The sequence below is a fragment of the Labrus bergylta genome, chromosome 6 (genome assembly GCF_963930695.1).
Source record: "Labrus bergylta chromosome 6, fLabBer1.1, whole genome shotgun sequence".
In the NCBI taxonomy this organism is placed as follows: Eukaryota; Metazoa; Chordata; class Actinopteri; order Labriformes; family Labridae; genus Labrus; species Labrus bergylta.
Genome location: NC_089200.1, coordinates 29,130,101 through 29,154,473, shown reverse-complemented (window position 1 = coordinate 29,154,473; position 24,373 = coordinate 29,130,101). Strand labels below are relative to the sequence as shown.

At 39.6% G+C, this 24,373-nt stretch overlaps 2 protein-coding genes across 3 annotated transcripts; both read right to left on the bottom strand.

Annotated features, from left to right (window-relative positions):
* Positions 1–324: 324 nt before the first annotated feature.
* On the bottom strand, positions 325–13,509 carry jade3 (jade family PHD finger 3). 2 transcript variants are annotated; one of them, XM_020632343.3, is made up of 12 exons: positions 13,336–13,509; positions 9,810–9,878; positions 9,620–9,679; positions 9,437–9,519; positions 9,123–9,280; positions 8,798–8,988; positions 8,419–8,630; positions 8,046–8,213; positions 7,828–7,944; positions 5,691–6,149; positions 4,102–4,219; positions 325–3,197 (listed from the first exon to the last, which is right to left on the bottom strand). In XM_020632343.3, the coding sequence occupies exons 3-12, from the start codon at positions 9,666–9,668 to the stop codon at positions 2,380–2,382; spliced, it is 2,373 nt and encodes a 790-aa protein (XP_020487999.1). In that variant the 5' UTR covers positions 9,669–9,679; positions 9,810–9,878; positions 13,336–13,509; the 3' UTR covers positions 325–2,379. The 2 variants fall into 2 exon arrangements, with proteins under 2 accessions (XP_020487999.1, XP_065812200.1); XM_065956128.1 differs by lacking the exon at positions 9,810–9,878.
* Positions 13,510–14,924: 1,415 nt separating this feature from the next.
* On the bottom strand, positions 14,925–21,892 carry rp2 (RP2 activator of ARL3 GTPase). The gene is made up of 5 exons (XM_020630822.3): positions 21,606–21,892; positions 18,996–19,664; positions 17,434–17,548; positions 15,866–15,951; positions 14,925–15,768 (listed from the first exon to the last, which is right to left on the bottom strand). The coding sequence occupies exons 1-5, from the start codon at positions 21,768–21,770 to the stop codon at positions 15,685–15,687; spliced, it is 1,119 nt and encodes a 372-aa protein (XP_020486478.1). The 5' UTR covers positions 21,771–21,892; the 3' UTR covers positions 14,925–15,684.
* Between the last annotated feature and the right edge of the window lie 2,481 nt (positions 21,893–24,373).

Here is a 24,373-nt window from a genome sequence, read left to right as displayed (position 1 = left end):
CATCTCAGAAGAGCTTAAACAAACCTTTACAAATAAATGTAAAATATATAATTTAGTAGTGTTCACTAAATGGTCTTCATGTTGTGCATGCTGCTGTGGCTCACTGACTGGATTTGTCTGAAAACAAACATCATTCATTGTTGTTACAAATAAAACTTCTGCTGCTTTCCCTGCTATATAAAGAGCATTATGCACGTACATACAGGCGGTCTGCAACACTTTACAGATATGTTATAAACTTCTTTAGGTGAGGCACACACTGCTGCCATCGAGCTCATTACAAATAAAAACAAGAAAGGCTTAAAAACACAAATCACACTTCAGTATCATCAGACATTTATTATCTCACCTTCTGACTGTAAACTTTTTTATGAACATAAACCTTTTTTATTAACCACTTTGAAAAACTTCTGAGCAGAAAAATACTTGTTATAGTACGAGGTGTAACATAATCTTCACACAGACGGCAGTTTTTAATTTAAAAACTTTATTTAAACATTTTCCACAGTAGAAACATAAAAAAAAAACATGAGAATGCTTCTGCAATGAAATGTCTGATTGAAAACAAAGAGAAGTGAATGAACGTGGTAGTGTTTAAGTTTGTTCTTGAAGTGTACAATCCACTTCAGTCACAGCAGGGTGGGTTGTTGGATACTTTCAGACCGCAAGAGAGAGAAATTAAAAAAGGCAGAAAAATGAGTTTATAAAGTTTTTCATGACTGCTGCACAGTGGGGATGTGGTGTGCAGAGACATACTTTCTTTTGGACCCTTTCACAGAGGAAGACCCCTGACACTAGAAAAACTACGATTGATCTAAGGCAGAACTTTTAGACTTCTTGTCCTTAAACGATCGGTCAGTTTAGTCGGTGTTAGATCAAACACCTTTATTTAAATACTGATTTTGTTCCTTTTATTTTGTTTTAGATATTTAACACAATTTTTTAGATAAGTTTTTAGATAAGTAAACAATAAAACAAAAACAATTCAACTTTTTGAGGTTAAGATTAGTCCTGACTTTGCAAAGTAAGATATCCGTAAAAGAACTGAAATGGTCTCTTTATCAAAAAGAGTCTCCAGACCTGGTGTTTGAGTTGTGCCTGCAGGACATTTATCATCAAAACAAAGTCTAGTCAGTTTTCAGTTTGTGAAAATGAAAGCTGATCATGTGATGATCTGAGGCCGTTGAAGGCAACCAATGACAAGTCTGTTCTCGTGCTTTTATGCACTGAAGATTGAGTTCAACCCTAAAAGATCACCTTGGTGAATGTAATTAGACTTTTATAACCACACTGCTTCCCATTTTAAGACGTGAAAATGAAACACTTCTCACATTTATTTTGTCTTCGGAGCATTATGATTAAACTGTAACCTGCTGAACCTCAGCTCTAATAGTTTCTAACAGCTCTCCTACCATAGACTGTATACAAGAAGTGGACATATCATCTTGGTTTAAAAAGGGAAGTGCCTCAATCCTGCATTCTTTCTGATGGCCAGCAGGGGGCAACGTCACTTAAGCAAAGAAATTATTATATGTAATTCTTCAGAAAGTGCCCCATTTTTTTTTTTTACTCCATATACATGGAAGGTCTTAATCGTGATTCAAATCATTAACACAGCATGATGTTCATTTTTGTTCACTTCTGATCCGGTTTGGAGTTCAATAGACCATCAAGCAGGGTAAGCTGCAGGGCAGGTTTATGGATTTGGATTTTATGGATGGAGCCAAAATTAGTTTCACTAAATCACATTTTCTGAAAAGCCAAGCCTTTGTTGTTTTTTTTTAACTTTGCTCCTCACTTTATATCCAACGTCAGGCTTAAATACAGCAGAACACAAACCAATTGGTTACACATAGTTGGCTACATCCACTTCTTATATAAAGTCTATGATTGATACACACAGAAGGTGGTTAGCGTTCATAACAATAGCTCCATGACTTGTCATAAATTCAGTTCATCAGGTGTTTTAACTGCAACAGAGAATGTGAAGGAAACGGGTGCAGCAGAGGCTACAAATCACCACATCTGTCGGTTTCGTTTAATTTTTCTTTTTGTTGATAATGTGGAACATTTGTGACTTGGGTACACATTATTTACATCCCACATCGTATGTACAGCAGGTTTAGTCAAAAGGCAGATTGAATCAGTGTGCAGGGGGGAGAGGAGTGTTTCAGAAAAGTAGTGTACAAAATGTGATGCTGGCTGTGATGAAAGGCAAGAATGATAATCTCAGAAGTCAGTCAGACAGACAAACAGACATATCTCTTCCTCTTAAAGCAGAGTTACGCTTTCTTTTTCAGCTCTGCGTCTTGGTCTGGTCCCTGATGGAGAGACACTGCCCGGCACTTTGGAGTAAACGGCGGCAGTGAGCGGAGGCTGTCACCTCTGCACGGAGTGTCTGGATCCCAGCGACTGTTTCCCACGGCTGACTCCTTTCCTCGGAGCGTCCTGCTGAGGCGTCCCGACCGGTCGCCTGTGTCTCCCTTTAGCTCTGTGTCTCTCCGGCTCCGAGTCGCTGAGCTCCAGGTCGGGGCAGTACCCGTCACTGTCCTGGTACGATCTACTACCTTTGACTTTTTGTTCAGAAACAGGTTTGGCCCATATTCTCTCCTTGGCTGAGCTCTTTCGGGACAGTTTGTCAGAGGCCCGCAGGTCCTCTGTGGTCCGTACCAGGTTAATGGTCGCCTCTTTGAAGGATCTGCCGAAGTGCTCCATGGCAGATTTCCTGAAGCTGCTCTTGTCCAAAGCCTGATTTGAAGCGTCCTGGTCACTGGGTGTCTGGCAGGAGCTGTCCTTCTGAGCCACTAACTTCTCCAAGAGGCCGTTGGCTTTTACTGCACACGCTCGATCCTGCTCCAGTTTGCCGTTGCTGTTGGACGAGTGGCCGTGCAGCGCTGCATGCAAGGATAAAGGTTTACCGGAGAGTTTAAGAGGTGCCGCCATGCCGCTTGAGGATGACAGGCGTCCGTTTGAACGGTCATCTCTTCGCCCTCCGCCGTGCAGCTGAGGCTTCCCCTGACCGAGCCCCTCACCTGTGTGCTCAGTAACATTCAAACTATTGTCCAGGCAGAGAGGTCCGTTTCCAGACTTAGAGCTTCCATTTCCAAGAGCCGAGGATTTGGGCATTTTCAGCTTCAGAGTGATCCTGGGAGGAGGACGAAACAGCATACTCTCCACTGGGAAAGACGACTGAAGGCCTAATGACAAACACAGACAGACAGACTCCGTCAGATTAAAAAAAACCAACTTTGAATATTTACCAGTTGAATCGAAGGTGATTGTTCAGTTCAGAGATTCAATTACAGGTTCCCTTTTTGTTAATAAGACATTAAATTCAACTCCAGCTTCTTTTTACATTTTTTGGGCTTTTGCCTTTTTATTTTGACAGGACAATAGATAAAGTAGGAAATCAGGAGGGAGTGTGGAATGACATGCAGCAAGGAGCCCCAGGTCGGACTAAAACCCGGGACACTCACTTGCCATTGCCAGACCATTGCCTCCTTTTTCATTATATCAGCATTACCTGTTAGACAAATGTTCATCTTAAGATTACCAGCAAACTACTTTGCTGCTCTTGGGTTTAGTCTGTATCTTTTAATATGAGAGAGGATTTTCGTCAGCACGACTCGCAGGCCCCGCCAAGGAGCATTTTGGAGACTTTAACCTGACATTGTTTTTTGTTTTTTGTATTTTACAAGTTTTAATCACTGGGCCTTTTTTTGTTTCAGACCTCTTGGGATGATTTTGCTTCCAGTAACAAAAAAATCAAGAATCAACACTGATGGAAGTTTGAACCAAAACAAGCTGAGCACCTACAAGTTAGCTAAATGCTTCACAGCTCATAGCCCCTCCTGATGTCATGTGTCGACCCAAAAAGCACAAAAAACAAAAAATTCCTTTCTACAACGTTACTGTCAGGTTACCCTGCTGTGCTAACTTGATATTTCATCGACATAATGCAAGAAGACAGGATGATTTCTTTTATGATAAATCCTCATTGACGCTAAGAGGGCAGCCATATAAATACCACAACAAATAAGAATGGAATGACATTTTTTTTGTCTCTTGCAGGTAAAAAATGATGCAGGTCAGAAGTCTCACCTGCAGCGATCTCCTGGTTCACGAGCTTCATGTGCAGGTTGAACATCTGCTCCTGAGCTTTACTCTGCAGCACCTTCAGCTTCTCACGCCGACTCACCATGTAACACAAGTTCCTCACCTGCAAATATCAAAACATAATCCATGAAAAACAACAAGTACTCATTGTTCAGTGTCTGTCAAGCTCTCTTTTACTGAACCAATTCCACAACTCCTGCCTGAGACTCTCTGGTTTGATGCTCCTGAATGTTATAAAAACATTACATATTTATACATACATACATATATATATTTATATATATATATTTAGCCTCTAAATGGATACATTCTCGTCATTTTAAGATGTGTTTTTAAACTCTGAATAACACAGGGTCAGTTACTTTTTACAATAATAACCAAAAGAAGTATATAAAAAAAAGGACATTTATTTATTTAAATTCAAACTAAAAGTAATCTATTTTTTTACTGATCCAAATTAAAACACAGCTAAAAAGAGAATTAGAACTGAAATGTTCTTAATTAAGAACAACTCCATTCGTCCTTTGTGGTCAACATTAGAGGCATTAATTAGAAAACAGTGTGTGTAGAGAGCATCAGCTTGGTTTGAGTGCTGCAGCTTTAACCTCCAACTTATTGATTTGGCACAGATTTTCCCCAGGCTTTGTTTGAACCAGGACACCAAACCAGTTGTTCTGAAGTCATTTATGTTTAACTTGCTTGCTGGAAAATAATGACTGTTGCAAGTTCTCTTCCAGGATTTCATAGGCTTCAATAAAGTTCTCTGTTTTAAACCCATCTTCTGCTACTTCTGTAAGTCTGAAGTACAAAAATCGATGAGTAGAGATCGGATTTATTCACTGACGCCATGTAAAAAAAAAAAAGGGGGGAAAGTAAAAAAAAAAAAAGAGAAAAGAAAATAATGTTGTATTTTTTTTGCTTCGCTCAGAATATTCAGTAACTTCCTTGCACAAATAAATAGATTGTTTCTAAATCTTAGTCAATGGAGGGGTTTTCAGTAAATGTGTCCATGTAGTGTTGTTTTAAAAAACTAATTTACTCAGCGGGAGTTTTCAAGGACATGGGTTTAAATTATGACTAAATCAGACAATGACAGAAAGCAATATTAAATGAGATTAATAAAACAATTAAGATGTTATTGATTTATACTGAAACCAGTGTTAAATCCCCTCCCTCTTTGTATTGCTTGGAGTTGGCATGTGGGTGGAGCTGGGAGGGTCCTGATACCTGCTCAGCTGAGTGGGGCCTTCAGAAGGGCCTGTCTGAGAGAGACCCTCATTCTCTCTCAGCTGGACCTTCTACAACAACCTGAGCCTTTTTCTTTTTTTGGTTTGCTGCACTCATCACTAACATCACACATTTTCACTCACACAGACATTTCAAACACGCCTGATTCTTCATACTCACGTTTCACATTAGTTCGTTCATATATTGAAAATGAAGATCATTTTGACTGAATCTCTTTGTGTGGCCTCTCTCTTCTGTTACCAGCCCTGAGCAAGATGGTAACACCAGCAATACCAAGATTTATTAATCCGGTTTATTAAAGGGCTGTGGGGAAAAAAAGCACTCACCCTCTCCAGGTCCTGCCTCAGGTGCATGAACATCCTCATGCGCGTGTGGATGCTGGCCTCCTGTGGCTGCAGCATCATGTTCTCCTCGTCGGCTTTAGGGGGCAGCAGAGCTCTGTTGAAGTTGGCTTTCCTCTTCAGCTTCCAGTACTGATAGATGAAGTCCAGCAGGCGCTCAGAGAGTCCCAGGACCGGGGCCAGGTCCTCCGGCTGGATCAAAGTGTGAAACTCCTCCTCCAGCTCCTGCAGCCTCTGAGCCCGCTGGCCCACCTTCTCAGACTCGGCGGGGGGTTTAGAGCGAGCTGGACTCAGGCCAGGCTCCCCAGTCTTAGATTTACTGTGCTTCAGGCAGTAAGACTTGAACTTCACTTCATCGCCCTCGTCCAGGATGGTCTTCATCTCCAGGCTGTGCTCGAAGGCGCAGGTCACATGGAAAGGTGTGGTGCAATTCTTCACCGAACACTGTGACAGAGATGGGGAAGGTTATTTAAATGAAATATCAGCCAGTTACTGCGACAATAAAAAAATGAAGATAAAAGCAGCATTTAAGAATGATGCAGGACGGAACTTTCCACAGCTTCAGTTAACAGGATTGGTGAAATAATTAGATTACTGTCGTGATGGTGGATTAGCGGCTTTATTACAAAAGTAGAAGAAGAGTCGTGGAGTTTCACATCATTTTTTCAGTGAGTTAGTGTTTCATTTAATTTCCTTTCAGTGTGATGAAACAACAACAATTTCACCTCTGTACACTAAAATATGGAGCTGCATCAGGAAACCAACATTTTCAATACTTTTTGATACCACATGGTCTGAACAATACTCTCTGTTTCAGGCTCTGTTCCTTTTATGGTTTCACTTATTCATACAGGATTATCTTAATCTTCCCGAAACATGTTCTGAAGTTTCTGTGCACACTAAACAAACCCTCCTGCTGTGTTTTATTTACGACCTGCTTCTGCACAGTCCTTCATCACTTTCACAGATTTGTAAAGCTTATAATTCTAAAATCTACTTTAAAACCCAGCAGTGACCTCTCAGGTAAAGAAGAATGAAGTCCACTTGAGGCTAGCTCCAAAAAAACAGGGATCCCCAGTAGAGTCCATGTTGAACTACTCATTGCTTATGTTGGCTTTACACTCTGGGTAAAAAAACAACCTGTTTTGGTTTCAATAACTAAATTCTTTATTTAATATGAACTGTATGGAAGATTTTTTTACTTAGCATTAATATATTCAAAGTGATAAGTGTTATGCATAATCAGGAGCGTGGTTGATGTGACTGACAGGTCGAGGTCAACGGGTTGTAGTCGTTTGCTAGAAAGAATTTAAGGCTTGCCTCAGCTCCACGTCTTTTCCTGTTTCCTGATTAGCTGAAAGTTAGTTGGGTCAGCATTTCCAATTCCAACATGGCGACTGCCATCTTTCTGCTTTATGTGTCTTCAGAAACCAATGGGTAAGGTCACTAGTTTTACTCAGGCAGCACGTTCAAGGCAGGATATTTATACCCTGTGATGTTTCGCCTTCAAATGAGGAGTGGGGGGGACGGAGTGATCTCTCACTTCCCCAATGATGTAAGGCAATGTGAATCCACAGACTGTCTTTGTACATTATTAATTTACAAAGACATAATTATGGCGGTGCTTCTACTGTGTACCGAGTTGTTGCAGAATCACACTCTGAAGAGGGTCACTGAGACTACGTCCATGTATAAGACAGTCTATGGTTAAAGATACAAAATGTATAAAAACAACTGTTATATATCTGCATGTTAAATAAACAAGAGAAACATTTTTGTTGGATCATCCCATTATTACAAATAAAACCTGATCAATGCTTGATTATCATAAAATAGATTAATTCAGTGAGGGTACAGATCCAGATTCTGTGTGGTCCCAAACACCACCTGACACCCAGCCACCACCATCAGACTGTGTTGTCCCCACAACCACCACCGTCCTCATCCATGCACGGCCTGCTCCGACCTCCACCTCAGCGGCAAGGAAGTGTGGACAACAGGAACACGAGGAATACAAAGGAGAAATCCTGCCTGAATATTAGCCCATATGCTTTTTTGTCTCGAGATAACACTTGTTATGAATTGGCGCTATACAAATAATGATTGATTGATCCACTCTTACCTGGATGCATGCTCCTGTCTTCAGCTTACACAGACTGCAGATAAGAGACCAGCGGCTGGGCGGGATGTGGGACACTTTGGTGATGGGCTCCATCCTCTCTGGACAGGCGATGCTCACCTTAAGGAAGGGAAAACGTACAGTGTGATGAAAGGTTTTGTAATGCTCGTTGTGTAACACTAAGAAAAGTTAAAGAGCAGAAAAGAAGTTTGTTTGTTTACCTCTGGTATCCACAGTGCACAGCTCACATGTGCCCACTTCGTGCCTGCTCGTGTTGCCTTCATGGCACCCCCTTTCTGAGGACACAGGAGGCACTGCGGGTCGATGCCGAGGACACACGTCCTGCACAGCCAGTTTCCAACAGGCACTTTGACAATCCCGTAACAGGCCTGTTAGAGAAGAAGAGACAATTCTTTAAACTCAGCTCTTCTATTCTCTTTCTAGTAAAATCGTCCAAACCTCTATAGACAATGAAGAACATAAAGATTTAACCTTTGATTTGTCAAGTCAGTTTTTCTGTCTCTCTTTCATTCCAGGATGCTTCTCAGGCTTACACAAATCAGATAATTTAATGAGAGTTGTGATCATTTCTACCTGGTGCACACAGATGTTACACTTGTCACAGAACACCATGTCGTTCCCCTCTTCACTGTCGGGGGAGCGGCACACGTCGCAGATGACATCCTCGTCGTACTCGATCCCTAGGCCCTCCACCGTCTCAATGGCATGATTCATGTTGTCATGGCACTGACTCTCCAGAGCCTCCATGGTGCGCTCCATCGTCAGCTCGTCTATGGGCTCCTCCCCTGGAGAGACACAAAAACAATACCCTTAAAGGTCAGAGAAACCCCAGCAGACTGTCGGGGCGTCTGCAGTCTAAACATTTAGATTTCTAGCTCAAGACACGAGTCTTTAAAAATCAAACGTTTTCAGTTAATAAGAAGCACAATTATAGTTTGATTCCCCTCCTCACCCATGCACAGTCGCTCTCTGTTGAGCGCATGCAGCCAGTAGAGGTCCATGTCGTCCAGATCGTAGCGACACATGGCCTCGGCCAGCTCCTTGATGTTGACGTATCCTGGATCTGTCGTCTCCTGGCTCGAGCACTGGATGTATTTTCTCTGATGACTGTAGAGCACCTCCTTGGATTTCTCTACAACAACCCTGAACACAGAGACACAAAAACAAATGAGTCACTGAAAGAAAATAGAAGTGTTTTTAAAACGAGGTGACTCAATAGTGCAGTAAGATTGCAAACAAAGTACAAACTAAGTGTTGTGTGTAAACAACAGACTTACCTGAGTGACGGCTTAGGGATCGTGTCGGGACTAGCCAGCACCTGGACCCCCTTTTCCCACTCCATCTTCCAGGTGTCAGCCAGCAGGTAGTAGTCCTCAGGAGACACATGATGGGAGTCAGGCAGCTTCATGGCACTGATCAGGTCTTTTCTGAACACCTGTGGGAGAGATGGAAGTAAACATCAAGTTTAACTGCACTGGGTCAACAAGGATCAGAGTTTCTATGATCAACTATCAAATGAAAAAACTGTCATTTATTAAAGTTTCAATCCCAAATAATCTTTTTTGAAGTCCTAGTAAGGATGTGAACTTACTTCAGCCGGTTTCTTCTGGTTGGAGGCGGGGGTTTCAGGTTTGCCGCCATATTTGTTGGAGGAGCAGAAGGAGGTTGAGGGACCTAAGAAAACAAAGAAAAGAGGGTTTGAGTAAAAGAGTAGCCCAGAAAAAAGTAATAAAGTCATGTTAAGATTATCCAATCCTTTAGACAGATGACTCACTCTCATTGTCTGAACTGTCGCTGCTGCTCGAGGACCTGAGACGTTTCATCCTGTAACATCCTGAGGAAGACAAGAAAGTGGACATTAAAAACTGCAAACAATATTGTTGTTCTGTGTGGAAAAGAGGAAAAGATTTTTTTTTACACTGGACCACCTGACACTGCGTGCACACAGAGAAGAAAGTTCTTACCATAAATTTCAAGCTGAAGAGCATGCTAAAGGATTCCTCTGAAAAACTCTGCACAGCTTAATTTTCTGCCTGCAAAAAAAAAAAAAGAATTAAGGTCAAACGACAAGAAAATCTGAGAAAGTAAAAGAAGAATCTGAGAAGCAGGGGTACGCTACAACTTGAGAGTAGATTGACATCAGAGGTGTTGGTAGAAATCATATCTATGACATATCTTGATGTGGACAATTCAGCATCGACCCAACATAATCGATCGGTGCGATCTGAAGTTTCATGTAGATTTTCTGGCCGTGGTTGGACGTCTATAATTTATTTATTCTGGTTTACAATGTTAAGACATATACATGTTGACGTTGATTTGCTAATTAATAAAAAAGGAGTTCATATTTATTGAACTCATGTCTTCATTGATGAAAAAGTAGGCATGTGCAGTAATGTTGAATATTCAGGATGCATGGTGACATCGAATCCAATCGACATGTTGACAGGATAATCGTAATGGGGTCGACTTGTTAGACCAGTGAAGATGCACAGCCCGGTTTATCCTAAACCCTAAATAAGAATATTACGCAGGGCGCCGGATAGCAAAGTGGTTATGACCCGTGTCCAATGAAGTGAGGCATCGTCGGACCTTTGCTGCATGTCATCCCCCACTATCTCCTCCCAACATGTCCTGTCTGTCTTCAGCTGACCTCTCAAAGCAAGATCTCTCTCTCTCTCTCTCTCTCTCTCTCTCTCTCTCTCTCAACGACACATTCATTATCAGAGAGTGTTCAGCTTTAGTTCATCATAGCTGCATATGTTTCTAAAATACTTGTTTATTTTATGACAGTTTCATGTGAAGTAAAACAGAGCGGACACACTGCACAGGTTCACTGTGTTTGCTTTTCAGCCCACTGATCCACTGGGACGACTTATTAAAGGTTTCTGATGAGGGACTCAAAACCCCAAACGTGCTCCACATACAGTAAGCTGCTTCAGCCAACAGGACATGCCTCACATTCCCCATGAGGACAGGAGAGGCAGGAAGGTATAAGCACGAGGCCGATTCAACTCAGAGCCATCAGATGAGTGAAACACATAGATGCTAACTGCTGAGAAAAACTACAAATACCATAATCAGATAGAAATCAACCTCACAGAGAGTGTTCAGAGAATCACGTCTGACAAACACTGAATTGTAATGCTGTAACTCTGTCATTATCAATAACTCCAGGATGTTTCTTTAGTTCTCCATGTGTGTAAAATAAAATCTAAATAAACCTGAATTACACTTTTACATATAAAATGCACAGATGGGATGAAAACCCTCCGCACACACACACAGACACATTGAAATGAAAAGTAGTGTGTCTTTAACTCTTTTCCCAGTTTACTTAATCTAAACTGTCTGCTTCATTTGAAATAAACTCTCACAAACACAGTAGAGCGTGTGTCCACTGAGACAGTAGAGTCGCTGCAGCTGCACTCAAACTGTCCGACATCTGTTAATGACACGAGTGTTTCCATCTCTGAACGCAGCACAGTCTGTGCAATCAGTTACTGGGGACCCCTAAATAAACAACGAGTAGGTGATGCAAAAAGTTTGGCCTGCTTGAATCTGAAGCTGCAATCCTGAAAAAGACGCAGAGAGTCTGTTAAAAACTTTAGTGATGTTTAACATTTAGTAAAATAAAACTTAGTTTAGCCTTATTGACATCAAATCTTTAAAGTTATTTTTAGAAAATCATCTGCGTGTGGACTCTTTATTCACTGGAACATCTTTCTGTGCTTCAGTGTTTAAAAAGTACTACTTGTTTAGCTACATTTCAGACATGTAGAGCACACTACGGTTTTACACTAATACAACTCTTGTATGCTTATTTGTTCCGCCACATTTAAATATCATTGACTTCAGAGTCTCTGATACGTTTTCCTATTCCAGATAAGTTCTTTGGGTTCAGTGTTGCTGAATACAGAAAAACAGGCCGTACAAACCATCACATGATTTGTTTTATTCTGTACACCAGGGCCATTCAATTACAGCCCACGCTAGCTTTATTTGGTATCTACAGCCGCTATCCACTGAAGGAAAAGAGAAATCAGCACAGACAGAAAATACATTCACAGCAGCTTTAAGAGGTAATCTTATGTGATGTAATGTAACAACTCTGCCATGAATGCATATGCTGCTACTACTATTAATACTTTATATTTAGAATTAAGGATGCAGTGGTTTATGATTTTATAACCATGTGATTTTTTTAATTAAGGGGTGTTTAAAAATAATTGCCCCCTTTATGAACCAGTAAACAAAATATTGGGAAAACTTATTTAAACGCGTTGTAGTTCAACAACTGGACTGTAAATCACTATGTTCATCACTATACAGATCTTTATAGACTTTTTGGACAACAATGTAGTACTTGCTGCCGGTATCACAAAGTCTGCCGTTTTGGGGTTTAAAGTTCTGTCTGCCATTGAAATGAGACAACATAAAAAATCCATTTAATACATTTGAATTAGTTATTCATGTTTAGCACACATAAAAAAAAAATATGATCATGTTTCGGACATCTAAGTCAAAAATGATATATATTATTATATAAAAGGAAAAACACATTCATCAGTCTAAAGATGACTTTGGGGATCAGTATTTACTCTAAGATTTTTAATTGTGGATCATTACTATCAATTCATTTTGAAAGATTGAGACAGCAATGGCAGTGACACTCTATGCGCCAAGAAAGCAAACTACAACCTCTACAGATAAAGGTAGCGTTTAATAAATTCCTCTCCAGTAGTGTCAGTAATAAAAGTTGCACATTATTCTATTTAAATGGTAGAGATGATTATTTTGTTCATGTAAAAGCCCACTGTCAGCCCCCCATGTCTCTTTACAGTCTATGGTCTCCATACATTCAGTACAGCATATAGAAGTTGTGAATCTGTACGGAAATGACGTCACTGTGATAAGAACAGACCTGTAACAGGAAACAATGACTTAATAGTGGTTGTAGTCTTTGTTTACTTTTTTTTTTACTCATTTATTGTGTTATGCTAAATATGTTAACTGTTACCAGGCTGGAGTATAAATGAACTTGGTGGTTTTATAATATTAAAATCTTTAACATTGGAGAGCCTGCCCTGCCCAAAGAGCCCGGTTGGCGCCAAACACACGTACACACAACACACACAGACACACAGACACACACACACACACACACAACACACACACAACACACACACACACAACACACACCGAGGCCTGTAGCAGGCTGCACTGCAGACTGTGGAGAAATCAAACATGGGCGCCACCACCATACAAAGATGTCACTTCCTACAGCCATTAACACCGATATTCATTCAGCTCAGGCGGGGAAACTATTCAGTTTGAAGTACCAAACACACGGTCGATAACTTTCATTTCATTAATGAGCAAAAATAGTTTGTGTGAAAGCAGGACAGGAGCAGGCCCCGTGGCCTGGATAAACCATCCAGGGTAAATCCTGGCACACTGAACATATTGTTCACATTCCTCCCATCTTACCTCCTGTCCGCGTTATTCCCGACACCAATCAGTCCAGGAATCACCTTCAGTACACACCTTTAAAAACGGGGACTTTGGTGGTATGTAAAGGGAAAATGTTGGGCTTTGTATCCCACCACAGTGGGAATCTCCAGGGCAGCAATCTGTCCACCACCACGGCACAACAGCTCTATTGTACCGCGCGTTCCGCCGGGTCCTAAACCCCGCCGCGTTCCCTCCAGCCTGCCCGGGTGCGCTCGGTGGGTGCGCTCGGTGTATCCACCGGCGTAACACAAAATACAAGGGTACAGCAATTAATAGACTAGTTTTTCAACCACACAAATCTGCCGGTGATGGTTGATTAATCAGTTTGTTTGTTTTTTGATTATGGGATTTCAGCTTCTTTAGTATGAATACTTATTGAAACTTTTATTATATGATGCAATCTATCATTGTTCTAGTACAGCAGACATCTGATTTACTGTAGGCTACTGTTTTCAGCTTTTACTTACTTTAACTTTTGTCCTTAGTTGGGTTTCACAAGATACTTCAACCCAAATACAAATAAATTTAAGAAAAAATATTTGTTTTCATTGGCTGTAAACTAAACATTTTGCCACTGTACAAAGAATAATGTATCAATAAAGTTAATCTAAATAAAAAATGGATTTTATCTTTGTCTTAGTGAAGACTGATCAACATTTCGATCTGACTTATTGACTCACGCATGAAGTGACTGATCAAAAATTAAATTGAACAGATTTACAGTCAATAAAATATACATTTTAAATACTCAGTCACATATTCAAATTAAAGATAAAATGTGCAATAAAGCCATAGACTGTATATAAGATAATTCACAGTCTATGATTCAAACCCACTAATTGCTTTAAAATAAAAACCTGTAAGCTGTTAAAAAATGTAAAAAAAAAAAAAAAAAAGTTATTGAGAGAAATAATCCTGGAAAAACAAGTTTTTCCGAGATCGATATAAAAACGTATAAAAATCAGGCAAAATTATTTCTCACCACGTTCTTTTGCCCTGAACAGAAAAGAAAACAATATAGATTAGAGCTTGAATATTTGATCGTAATGTTTTTGCTTTTCTGCCTCTAAGGGCTTCTACAGATTAAAAAAAAAAAAAAAAAAAAGCCCTAACACAGATGTGAAAAAGTCCATTGATATAGACCCTAATAATAAAAATGCAGATGAAGTAGGTTGAAGTTTTACAGCAGAAGTGAAAGCTGCAAAGTTTGCGTAGGAAGACATTTTTAACAAACGTATGATTCATTCTTCTCCAGAAAAATGAACGTCCCTCTGTTACCAAAAACAAAACTTCTCCCTTATACTTTGTGTTTCTGTCAGCGGGTGGTAAAACTATTTCTGAACCTGATGAGTAGTAATCATAACTTTTCATTTACTGAAATGTAGAGCTCGTTTAAATGCTTCACACTGGACAAGCAGTAACTCTTTACAAGTTAACGATGGATGAATGAAGCAGCTTATTAAACTCACTGACAGATACTAAAGACCCCACAATAACCTGATTAATTATGAACTCTTTTTTAAAAACGTCTTGTGTTTATAAGAATGACAGAACAGAGTCGTGACTGTATGTAATGAAACTTTTACTATAAATGATATTCAACAACATGAATTTATGTCTATACAAAAACATTCAGTAGAGTATAAAACAAAGGTTACAAAATAAAAAAATGGTCACATAATTTGCCTACATCATAAACAGCAACGTTCTCAGTTTATCTGAACGACAGCAGCACAGAAAAACATTGTTAAATGATTCACCTTTGGCCTAACAGGTATCAATAAAGATGTTATTGTCTACACAGCATGTTTCAAATATACACATTGTTTCATTTCAGAATATGTTCTTTATCACATCCACAGATCAATCCTGACAATGAATAAAATATGATTTAAGTTGATATAAAATATTTTCCCTCAGGCATTCTTGTGCTTTTCCCCCCCGCTGAAACGATCGTTTCAAACAACGAGAACAAACGCTATAAATTAAAATGACTTCTACAGCAAAGAGCTACATTCACAATCAATAACTGAATACATTCATAGAAATATAAATATTCACAGCACTCATAGCAACTAATGGTTGTTCAGTGGTTTACAGCAAATGTTTCTGGATGATCAGAGGTGAATTCTAGTCGGCAGACTCATGGTTGATGAACTGAATTGTTATTATCGAGGCTTTATCAAAACAAAGTAATTATTATTTTTCATTCCTAGCTAAGTTTTGATAACAAAAACCGGCATATAATCAAACGTTTGTCTTATATAACCCCAGCTGGAAGGTATGGGGGGATTAAACATCATATTCAGTTTGTGACAAGCAGTTTCACAAGCCCATCTGCATGTCAGCAAAGTTGAAGAAGTTGTCCACGTCTCGAGAGGACGTATTTTTGTTATCAGACACATAAACCTGAAAAAAAAAAAAGATATAACATTTTCCAGAAGGGAGTTTTGGCTGTAAAAAGAAAATCGATCTGCGAAATTAGAAAAGTCAAAACCATCATTACCTTAGTTCCACTGAACACGTCGTTAGCGAGGCTTTTGCAGGCCTCCACGACTCCGTCACCGTTCAGCTCGAGGGCGATGACCGGACCTTCAGAGGGAACACATGAAAGTTTAAATACTTACAGTACAACTGTCCAAAACCCTCCAATGCCACATGTTCAGTGCAGTTAATACAAGAGTTTCTCCAATAGACTATGAGAAGTGGAGTCAACCTGTTTCAATAGGGAAGCCAATGCTGAAGTGCCTTAAAGCAGCATTCTTTCAATCAGCCAGCAGGGGGCGACTACACTGATGGCAAAGGGAAGTCTGATTGGAAAGCAGTCCCCTTCTTTTCCCTTGATTTATTTCCTTTTTACATTTCCTCATGAGTTCATGGTCTCAATATTTAGTCTGAAGTCTTCTTTAACACAGATGATGTTCATTTTGTAATTTTTTGTCCTGTTTAGAGTTCAATTGTTAAAAGAAGGATATGCTTTAAGGTGTGGATACCTGGGAGAGAAAGAGCTACAGCAGTGAAAGGACTACAAATATGGACACTTGGACAGTAACACACTGGCAGGGGTTTTTCAGTCCCATGAAAAAATAAATATACTGAATATGTACAATGTAATAATTATGTCTTGTGTCAGTCATGGCCTGAAAAAAAACAACAGGAAACTGACGGGTAAATGTCAAATGCAGACTTGTGCGCTGAGCCCTCAGACTTTAATTGTACATGATGTGACGTGAACCTTTATAAAAAGACCGCAGACTGCTTAGACTCAAATTTACCGGCCTGAAGACTCAAAACATGATGATTGTTTCTGCATCATGATACTGTTGAATATCATGTGTAGCCTGTCTTCAGAGTACGTTCAAATGGGAAATCAGATAAACTGCAATGTCACATTTGTTATGCAATAAATCATGGGTGATTAAGTCAGTTAAAGTCGGTTTAAGGTTCCTTGAGAACTAGGTGAACGGTGGATTTGGAAAGTCCTCAGCACTTGTACATTTCCAGGGAAAGTGCCAACAAAGTCCGCGAATCTGTAGTCCGGCTAAGTCCGGAAATTTGGATTCAGCCAAATTTGAGGCTTAAAAACGGGAGATTTATAATCTGCCTTTCCCCCCATAATGCAAAATCCTGTTTCCTCAACACACACTTTGTAGCCACAATGTGGATTCTCAGAGTTTCCAGCTTCCAATCTGCCGCCTGAGTCACCAGATTTCTTGTATCAGATGAACCATGGACAGGCTTTAGTCAGCGATGGTGTCATAAAAAAAAAAATCATGCGAGCATGTTGACCAATCTTTCAAAAAATCATAAAAAGCAACAGCTACTTTAAGTCTGAGAGGGAACTACGTTTCTTTTCCAGAAATGATCCTTGGAAATGATTAGACAAACTTTGTGCAGTAATGATATTTTAAGACCCACACAGCTTATTTCACACACAGCTTATACTCTTGGTAATGCAAAGCTGAAGCTGCAAGAGGCACACGGCTTATGACACAACTTTGTCAGATAAGATCTCAAATACAACTACAAAACCCCACAAAGACCCCACATTTTGAAAAACAAATAGAGACGTACCTTTGGTGATCCACTCCACCAGATCCTCTGCACTGTTCTGAAACACTCTCTTCACATCTTCAGGTCGCATTGACACTTCCTTCGTCTGAATCAGCTTAAAACCTTTAACAGATGCCTGAACCAAATGAGACACAAACAGTTAGATAATCCATTTCCAAGTCCTAATGATTGTTCTGAAATATATTTCTGTATATAGTTTCAGTAGAAACTTCAGATCTTCAATTTTATTTTTAACTAAAAGCTGCAGCGTGTGAAAGAGAGAGAGAGCCGCTGGTCAAAGGAAATGGTTAATAGGTCAAAGGTAAATACTGTCATTTGATCAAATAAGTCATTTGATCTCTTTAATGGAGATTAAATGTTACAGTTATGTCTCCTTCAAAAAGAGAGGAGACACTGTCTTAACTTCACAAATACATTAGCTATGTTTTCATACTGAAAGGTTGGCAAGTAAGTCAGTGTGCAGGAGTTAGCCTGCTATTTAAAAAAAAAAAAAAAAAAACATGTCTTCAGTAAGGTCCACCTCAGACTTCTGATCGAGGCTTTATCAAACAGAGTCATTATTTTTCATTCCTAGCTAAGTTAATGACAAAAACAGGCAAATAATCAAACACTTGTCTTATATAACTCAAGCTGGAAGGCACGGTAAATGAAAATGGACTCAAGCTTGTATAGCCTTCAGTCTACTCAAAGCCCTTTTACACCGCAGGTCACACCTACACATTCCAGTTAGGGGGCGACCGACTCTACCAACTGAGCCACAACCTCCTCTTCCCCCCCCCCCCCCCCCCCCCCCATGGGAGGTTTAAAAATCATATTCAGAGTGTGACTAGAAGTTTCACAAGATGGGCAGTATTGAAACAGGTGACGATGTAATTCGATTAAGTATTTCACCATAGTCAAAGTTCTTGTATCTCACAACCGTCAAAGCAAAGATAAACAGTAAAACATGTCTAGCAACAATACATCCTCATTGCCCCACATTGGTATCCAGTCTCGTGCTTTAGACATGGAGTTATGCATAGTTTGGCAACAACTCAAACATCACTGGAATGTTTGAGCAGCAGGCTTCAGCATTTCAGATCAATCCACAAGTTTACAGTCACCTTGACAAAGAAAAGAGAGGATATCTTTTTTTTATATGTATATATATATATATAACGCTTAGAGAATAGAGGGAAGACAGAAGGATTTCATATATTAAGACACAGCTCCCCATGATATGCTTAGAATCACAAAATGCTTATTTATGTGTAGTTGACGTTTATGTGCAACAGCTGTAATTGAGGAGGAGGAAGTACTTTAGACTTCAAGTTCTTTTTTACGAGGAGAATTTCAAAGAGAGATGTCGTCAATATTAAGCACCAATCAGGGGAAGTAGATTTATTCTTTTCTATCAATAAAATGATGCAGACTATCATTTAACTCTCTTCAAATACTTCACAGTTAGCAAAGTTAAAGCAAACAAACCTCCTCAATGAATTATGAATTATCAGTAAGTTATAGTAAGCCTCTTTTTTCCCCTTTTTTCAAAACTAAGTGAAACTTCTTTTCATTCTTCTCACCTCATCGATCAGCTTGCGAGCGTTCGCCGTGCTGTACTCTCCAGCAAAGAAGACAAAGAGGCAGGACTCTTCGCTGTCCTTACGTCTCCCTCCCTTGGTCAGAGGTACGATGCTGCGCGAGGCATCACCGGAGATCCGGAGAGACTTGAATTCAGACTCCGGGTCCGGCACCGGGACGAAATCCAGAACTGCTGAAGCCTCCGGCAGCAGGCTCCAGTTGTTCTCTCCAGACACGGGTGTGAAGTCGTGGATGTTGCTCCAGTTGTTGTTGAATATGCTGAGCCCAGCGTCCTTGAAGTGGTAGGCCAGCTCGGGGTAGAAGTACTGGAAGCAGCCGAACTTCATCCCCGTGGACGACTCGATGATGGGCTGAGTGGCGCAGCACAGGAACACGTCCATCTTTTTACAGTCCCGCGTGCGGAACTGCTGACAGGCCACCACGCACTTAATGTCCTTACAGTCCCTGAAGAACACGCTGCCTTTGATGGGTCCCAGGACGATGCGGCAGTTGATGCAGTCGTCGATGGTGATGGTCGCCGAGTGGTCCAACACGTAGATGTTGCAGTTCTCACACTCCTGGATGACAAACTGTTGGCCGTCCAGTTTGCCAGGCAGACGGCCCACCGTGACGTCTTTGAGCCCTGTGAGCATGTAGTCTTTAGGATCAACCTGAGAAGAAAAAAAACAGAAAACAGTCCAGATAAGCGTTCAAACGTTTAAGAACATATGACATGACATAGCCTTTTGTATTTTCATTTCATCTCATATTCTTTAAAAGAAAGATGAACAGTGATGCACATGAGCTTTGTATTTAAAGTTTAGTTTCCCTTCCTCTTTGTCTCTGCTAGGTTCCATTACTAGGTGTGTCTACGGCAGTTTCATTCTTCTTTTGCTATAAATGGGAAGTGTCTTTGCTCAAAGCTTGTGTAAAGAAAGTGTCAGGTTTAAGAGGAACACTCTTTATTGTTGGGAATGCATTAGTGAAGTTAATGTTTCTTCTTCTTTTAAAATACAGTTATTGTTGCTGCTTGTTGCAAAATAAATGCCTTAAAGATAACCCTGATGATTGTGACTGTACCTTTAATAAAACACAGCTCAGAGTCACAACCACATCCTGCACTTTTATACCAGACAGGACAAGCTTACATAGAAACCCATGTTCATTTGAATAAACATGAACAATCATATATCACACTTAATAACTTCATTGAACCGTTGTGATTCTTTACTATCATCCTCAAACAACAACACTGATGTTTTTATATGATCTTTTTTTTTTTTTTTGATGACTTATTTATTTGCATACATCAGATTTTGTTTCAGACTGCACCCCAGGACACTGCATTTTTAAGTCTATTGTTCAGTATAACATGTGAAGGTGCCACATCCCATGAGTCAAAACGGAAGTTGAACTACCGCTTTGATAACGCCTGAGCACAGGTCATGTTAAGTGTGGTTAGCTGTGTAACAGTGAACCACACAGTCAGTGCTACGCAGTAATCCAATAATGAGATAAAACTGGATGCATGGAGAGAGCGAGACAAAGAGAGGACAAGGCTTTGAGACTAAAACTTAAGAGTATTGTTAACTTATAATGTGCGTTGCATGCCTCACCTGGCAGGTTAGGTAACACTTTTCGAGTAAAGCTGAATACATGGAGACTGAGTGCCATGAGAAAGTGCTGCAACACATCAATCTAGGCTAGTAAGGAGTAAACCCTTAAGCTTTCCTTCCTCTTTGTCTCTGATATGTTCAAGTAGAAGGTGTGTGCATGTCAGTTTCATTCTTCTTTTACTATAAATGGGAAGTGTCTTTGCTCAAAGCTTGTGTAAAGAAAGTGTCAGGTTTAGGAAGGAACACTTTACTGTTGGGACTGCATTCGCTAATATAAGTATACATGTTCTGTTAATTCACAACTGCAAGGACACAGATTTATGCATGACAATGTTTCTGTGCTTCTTTTCTCAACATATTCACAGAATATCTATTGACAGGATATGAAAAAAAAACATGCAAAAAAAGAAGACAAGAAGGTTTGTCTTTTTTTTGTTACTGTGTTACTAAATGAAAATGCAAATACAAATATTGGTTACATTTTTTTTTAGCTTAAGTCAGAATTATAGCCAATTTTAATAACTTTTCCAGTTCTTTGAACTGAGTCTTTAATGGTTAATAACGTATATTTCGCTAAGATCTCTTATTTTTTAAATTTCTTGCAAAAAAAACCCTTTCCTGTTTTGAAAAGTATTAGTAAAACATTTATCTGCTTCTTGTTCTCGTGCATTTGGTCTATTTGCATGGTGTCTTATTGGCAGATTTAGTCATGTTTTCTTGTTTTTAATTTATTGATATTAAAAGTTGACTGGCGGGCCGCCGTGAGAGAGGAAGGGGCCGTATGTGGCCCCCGGACCGCTCCTTGCCAACCGCTGCGTATATTAAAGGTGTAGTTGTAGCTATCCTTTGCTGTTTAACAGCAGCTAGTTAGCTGGCTTGGTGTGACTTTAAACACAAGTTAAAACACACTGAAAACAGTCATCATGTATGACTACATTTTCCAGCAGGATTGGCTTTGTTTCCGTCCATCGCATTAATTTTGGTTTCCTAGGTTACCTTTTCCCTCTTATCCCAGCTGTACTGCTTTGGTGCCTCGTCGGTGTTGTTGCCAAGGGGAACCGCGTTGCCTGTCGTCGTAGTTTCGACAGTCGTCGTTGTTGGCGTTCGGTCCTCTTTTTCGGGCGACTTCCTTTTGGATTTCTTGGAGAAGAAGCACCCCATGTTGGTGTTTTAGTGGCGTCCTGCTCAGACAGCTTTCTACCCGCACCGTTTGCTTGGAGAACACGAGAAAATGTGAGAGAGAAGCTTACGTGCTCTTAAGTTGACAAGATTTTTTTTCTAGCTTCCTGTTTCAGATCTTCATTGCTCAACCAATCAGTGACGCGCTGGTCGTTACAACAGCCAATTACAGTCTCGGAAATTGTGACGGCGTCATGATAAGTTTAAGTACAAACAGAAATTAAAACTTTCCGAGACGGATTTTATTGAACAGAATCAGAATCAGCTTGATTGGCCTTGATGTATGCTTACACTCACAAGGAAATTGGCTTTGGTGAAATGTGCAAACATGCTGAGATGAGCTTGATAGTTAAACAAATGTTCAAATTCGACTTAATGTAAAAATTGGAGAGAAAAAGTGTCGTGAGCCTTTAATTCTACACTGATTAACACCCCCAAATGGTATTTTTATTTAATTTAATTTTCCTTTTATTTCATTTAACTTAATTTTATTTGGATTTATTTCAAGTCATTAAATATGTTTGTATTGTTGATTTCTGGTCAGTTTCGTTGTTATATATTTTATTTTGTCATCTTAATATGCTGTTTTGAGTATTTCTTTTTTGAGTAATGTCCAACAGTTGAATGCGTGTTTGAATACTGAATAAATAGCAAAAACATGATTAAACAAATAGAATTCGGCTTAATGTAAGCAATATTTATAAATAAATGTAAAAATGATAAAACTTTGTGTCGGTAGTATTTTCAGGTCCAATCAAGTACAAATTCTACCCTGAAGATGCTGATGCAAAATACAATACTAATCAAAATGAATTTAAATTAAACATAAAAACAAAGGTATTCCTCCTCTTTTTAACATGCCTGTTGCCAAAATAAAGCAACATATTTCACATTAGAAAGCAGGCAAATCTCAAATTTGATTGACCTCATGTCCAAGAGAACCATGTAAGCTAAATAGAACGAAGGGTGCATAATAAACCAGATTACCGTGAACGCACCGCCATCTTCACATTGGACACACCTCCCTGGGTGTTGTCCTCAACACACAAAAAGTACTTATAATACTTATTAAGAAATTCCTTCCAAAAAATCTTCAATAAAACCTTAAATAATAAAATGATTTGATGAATTAATACATTTAAAATCATGCAAGCAAGTTCATGTGTTCAAAGTAGCCATGTTTATTTATTTGCAATGTTGATACTGTATGAAGTGTGGCCTGTAGATAAAGAGAACATAAACATTCACAACAAATAACAAACATCTTGTAACCATGTTCAAGCGGACACCAGATTATCTTGTAACTTAAGCCACTGGGCCACTCTAATAATAGATAATCCCCATCATGCCTCCGTGGGAGATGCTCTTTTGTGCAACCGTATGCCCTCAGGTGACTGTTGAACTGTTGTGAGTTAACTGGTGTGTGGTAAGGCTAGTTGAGGAATATAGTATGATGCATACCAGTGACTGGGAAAGAAAAAGGAAAACAATCTTACAGACAGAATCATGGGTTTAATCACTGATAAGGTAGAGACAGTTTGCTGAGTTTACCTGAACCTCTAATCACAGGAGGTTATGTCAGTGTAGTGCAGACAAATCCTGTGATAAAACAGCAACATTGTGTTCTTTGTCCAAGGGTTCACCAGCAGTGTCTTGAGTGGATCTTTAAAATTTACTATTTTTGGAACAAAATATGTGTTGTGCAGAACTCTAAAGGCCCAGAAACACCTCTGTATTAGCACATGATGGCACAAGTCACAGCTGGGTTAACCTGTTATGGAGCCTGGGGCATGAGTGACCCTCCTCCTCCCTGTCACAGAAGCACATAAGAGGGGACAACTTTCTGGGGCCCAGCTGCTTGGAGGGGCCCATGGAGGTTTGCAAAGACATGGTCCAACCAACATTTAAGCAATGATAACCACATTTTAGTTTAAAATGCATTCACCATTACTCATTGAAGAAAACAAAAATACACTATTTATTTTTTATGGACTGTTTCAAAATGTAAATCATCTCTTCTGAAAATGGTACAAACTTATTTTTGTCTGTTCATTTGTTTTGTAATGTCACTTCTTGACAGGCATTGAACTTCACTGTAAAGACAGTGGGACTGTGTAAAGCCAAAGGAACTACTTGTTTTTAGTCAGCTCTAAAAGCTGTTTAATATTAACTTGTATTAGCCAAGAGGCAAGCCCAAGTGTTACTGATCCAATGTGCACGCTCTGATATTCTTAAATGACATCTGGCCCAGCTATTTCTGTGAACAGGCCTGCTCCCTATCCTTCCACTATCCACTTCCGTTTTTTTTTGTCAAGCGTGGTGCCCCTTGTGGACAAATTGGTACCTCAAATCTCTTTGCTGATTTTGTCCTTTACATTAGTAGTTTTTTTTAAAGGAAATTCTCATCCTCATCTATTTATAGCTCACTGAGAGGGATCAATGTTAATTTCTGTCTCTTTAATAACCTTATAAAACGCCTCACAGCTCTTCTGCTGGAATGAACCAAAACAATGTGCTGAAAGAAACCTAAACGCTGAGAAGGTAAATTCAACTGATTTATTTTTTGGCACAAAAAGCTACACCTT

Coding starts and splice junctions, on each gene's coding strand:
- jade3 (XM_020632343.3), bottom strand. CDS start 9,668: ATGAAACGTCTCAGGTCCTCGAGCAGCAGCGACAGTTCAGACAATGAG. Junction 6,150..7,827: donor AGACAGGAGCATGCATCCAG/GTAAGAGTGGAT, acceptor TCTCTGTCACAG/TGTTCGGTGAAGAATTGCAC. Junction 3,198..4,101: donor GAACCAGGAGATCGCTGCAG/GTGAGACTTCTG, acceptor GTTTGTCATTAG/GCCTTCAGTCGTCTTTCCCA.
- rp2 (XM_020630822.3), bottom strand. CDS start 21,770: ATGGGGTGCTTCTTCTCCAAGAAATCCAAAAGGAAGTCGCCCGAAAAA. Junction 19,665..21,605: donor GCTGGGATAAGAGGGAAAAG/GTAACCTAGGAA, acceptor TTTTCTTCTCAG/GTTGATCCTAAAGACTACAT. Junction 15,952..17,433: donor GGTGGAGTGGATCACCAAAG/GTACGTCTCTAT, acceptor TTCCCTCTGAAG/GTCCGGTCATCGCCCTCGAG.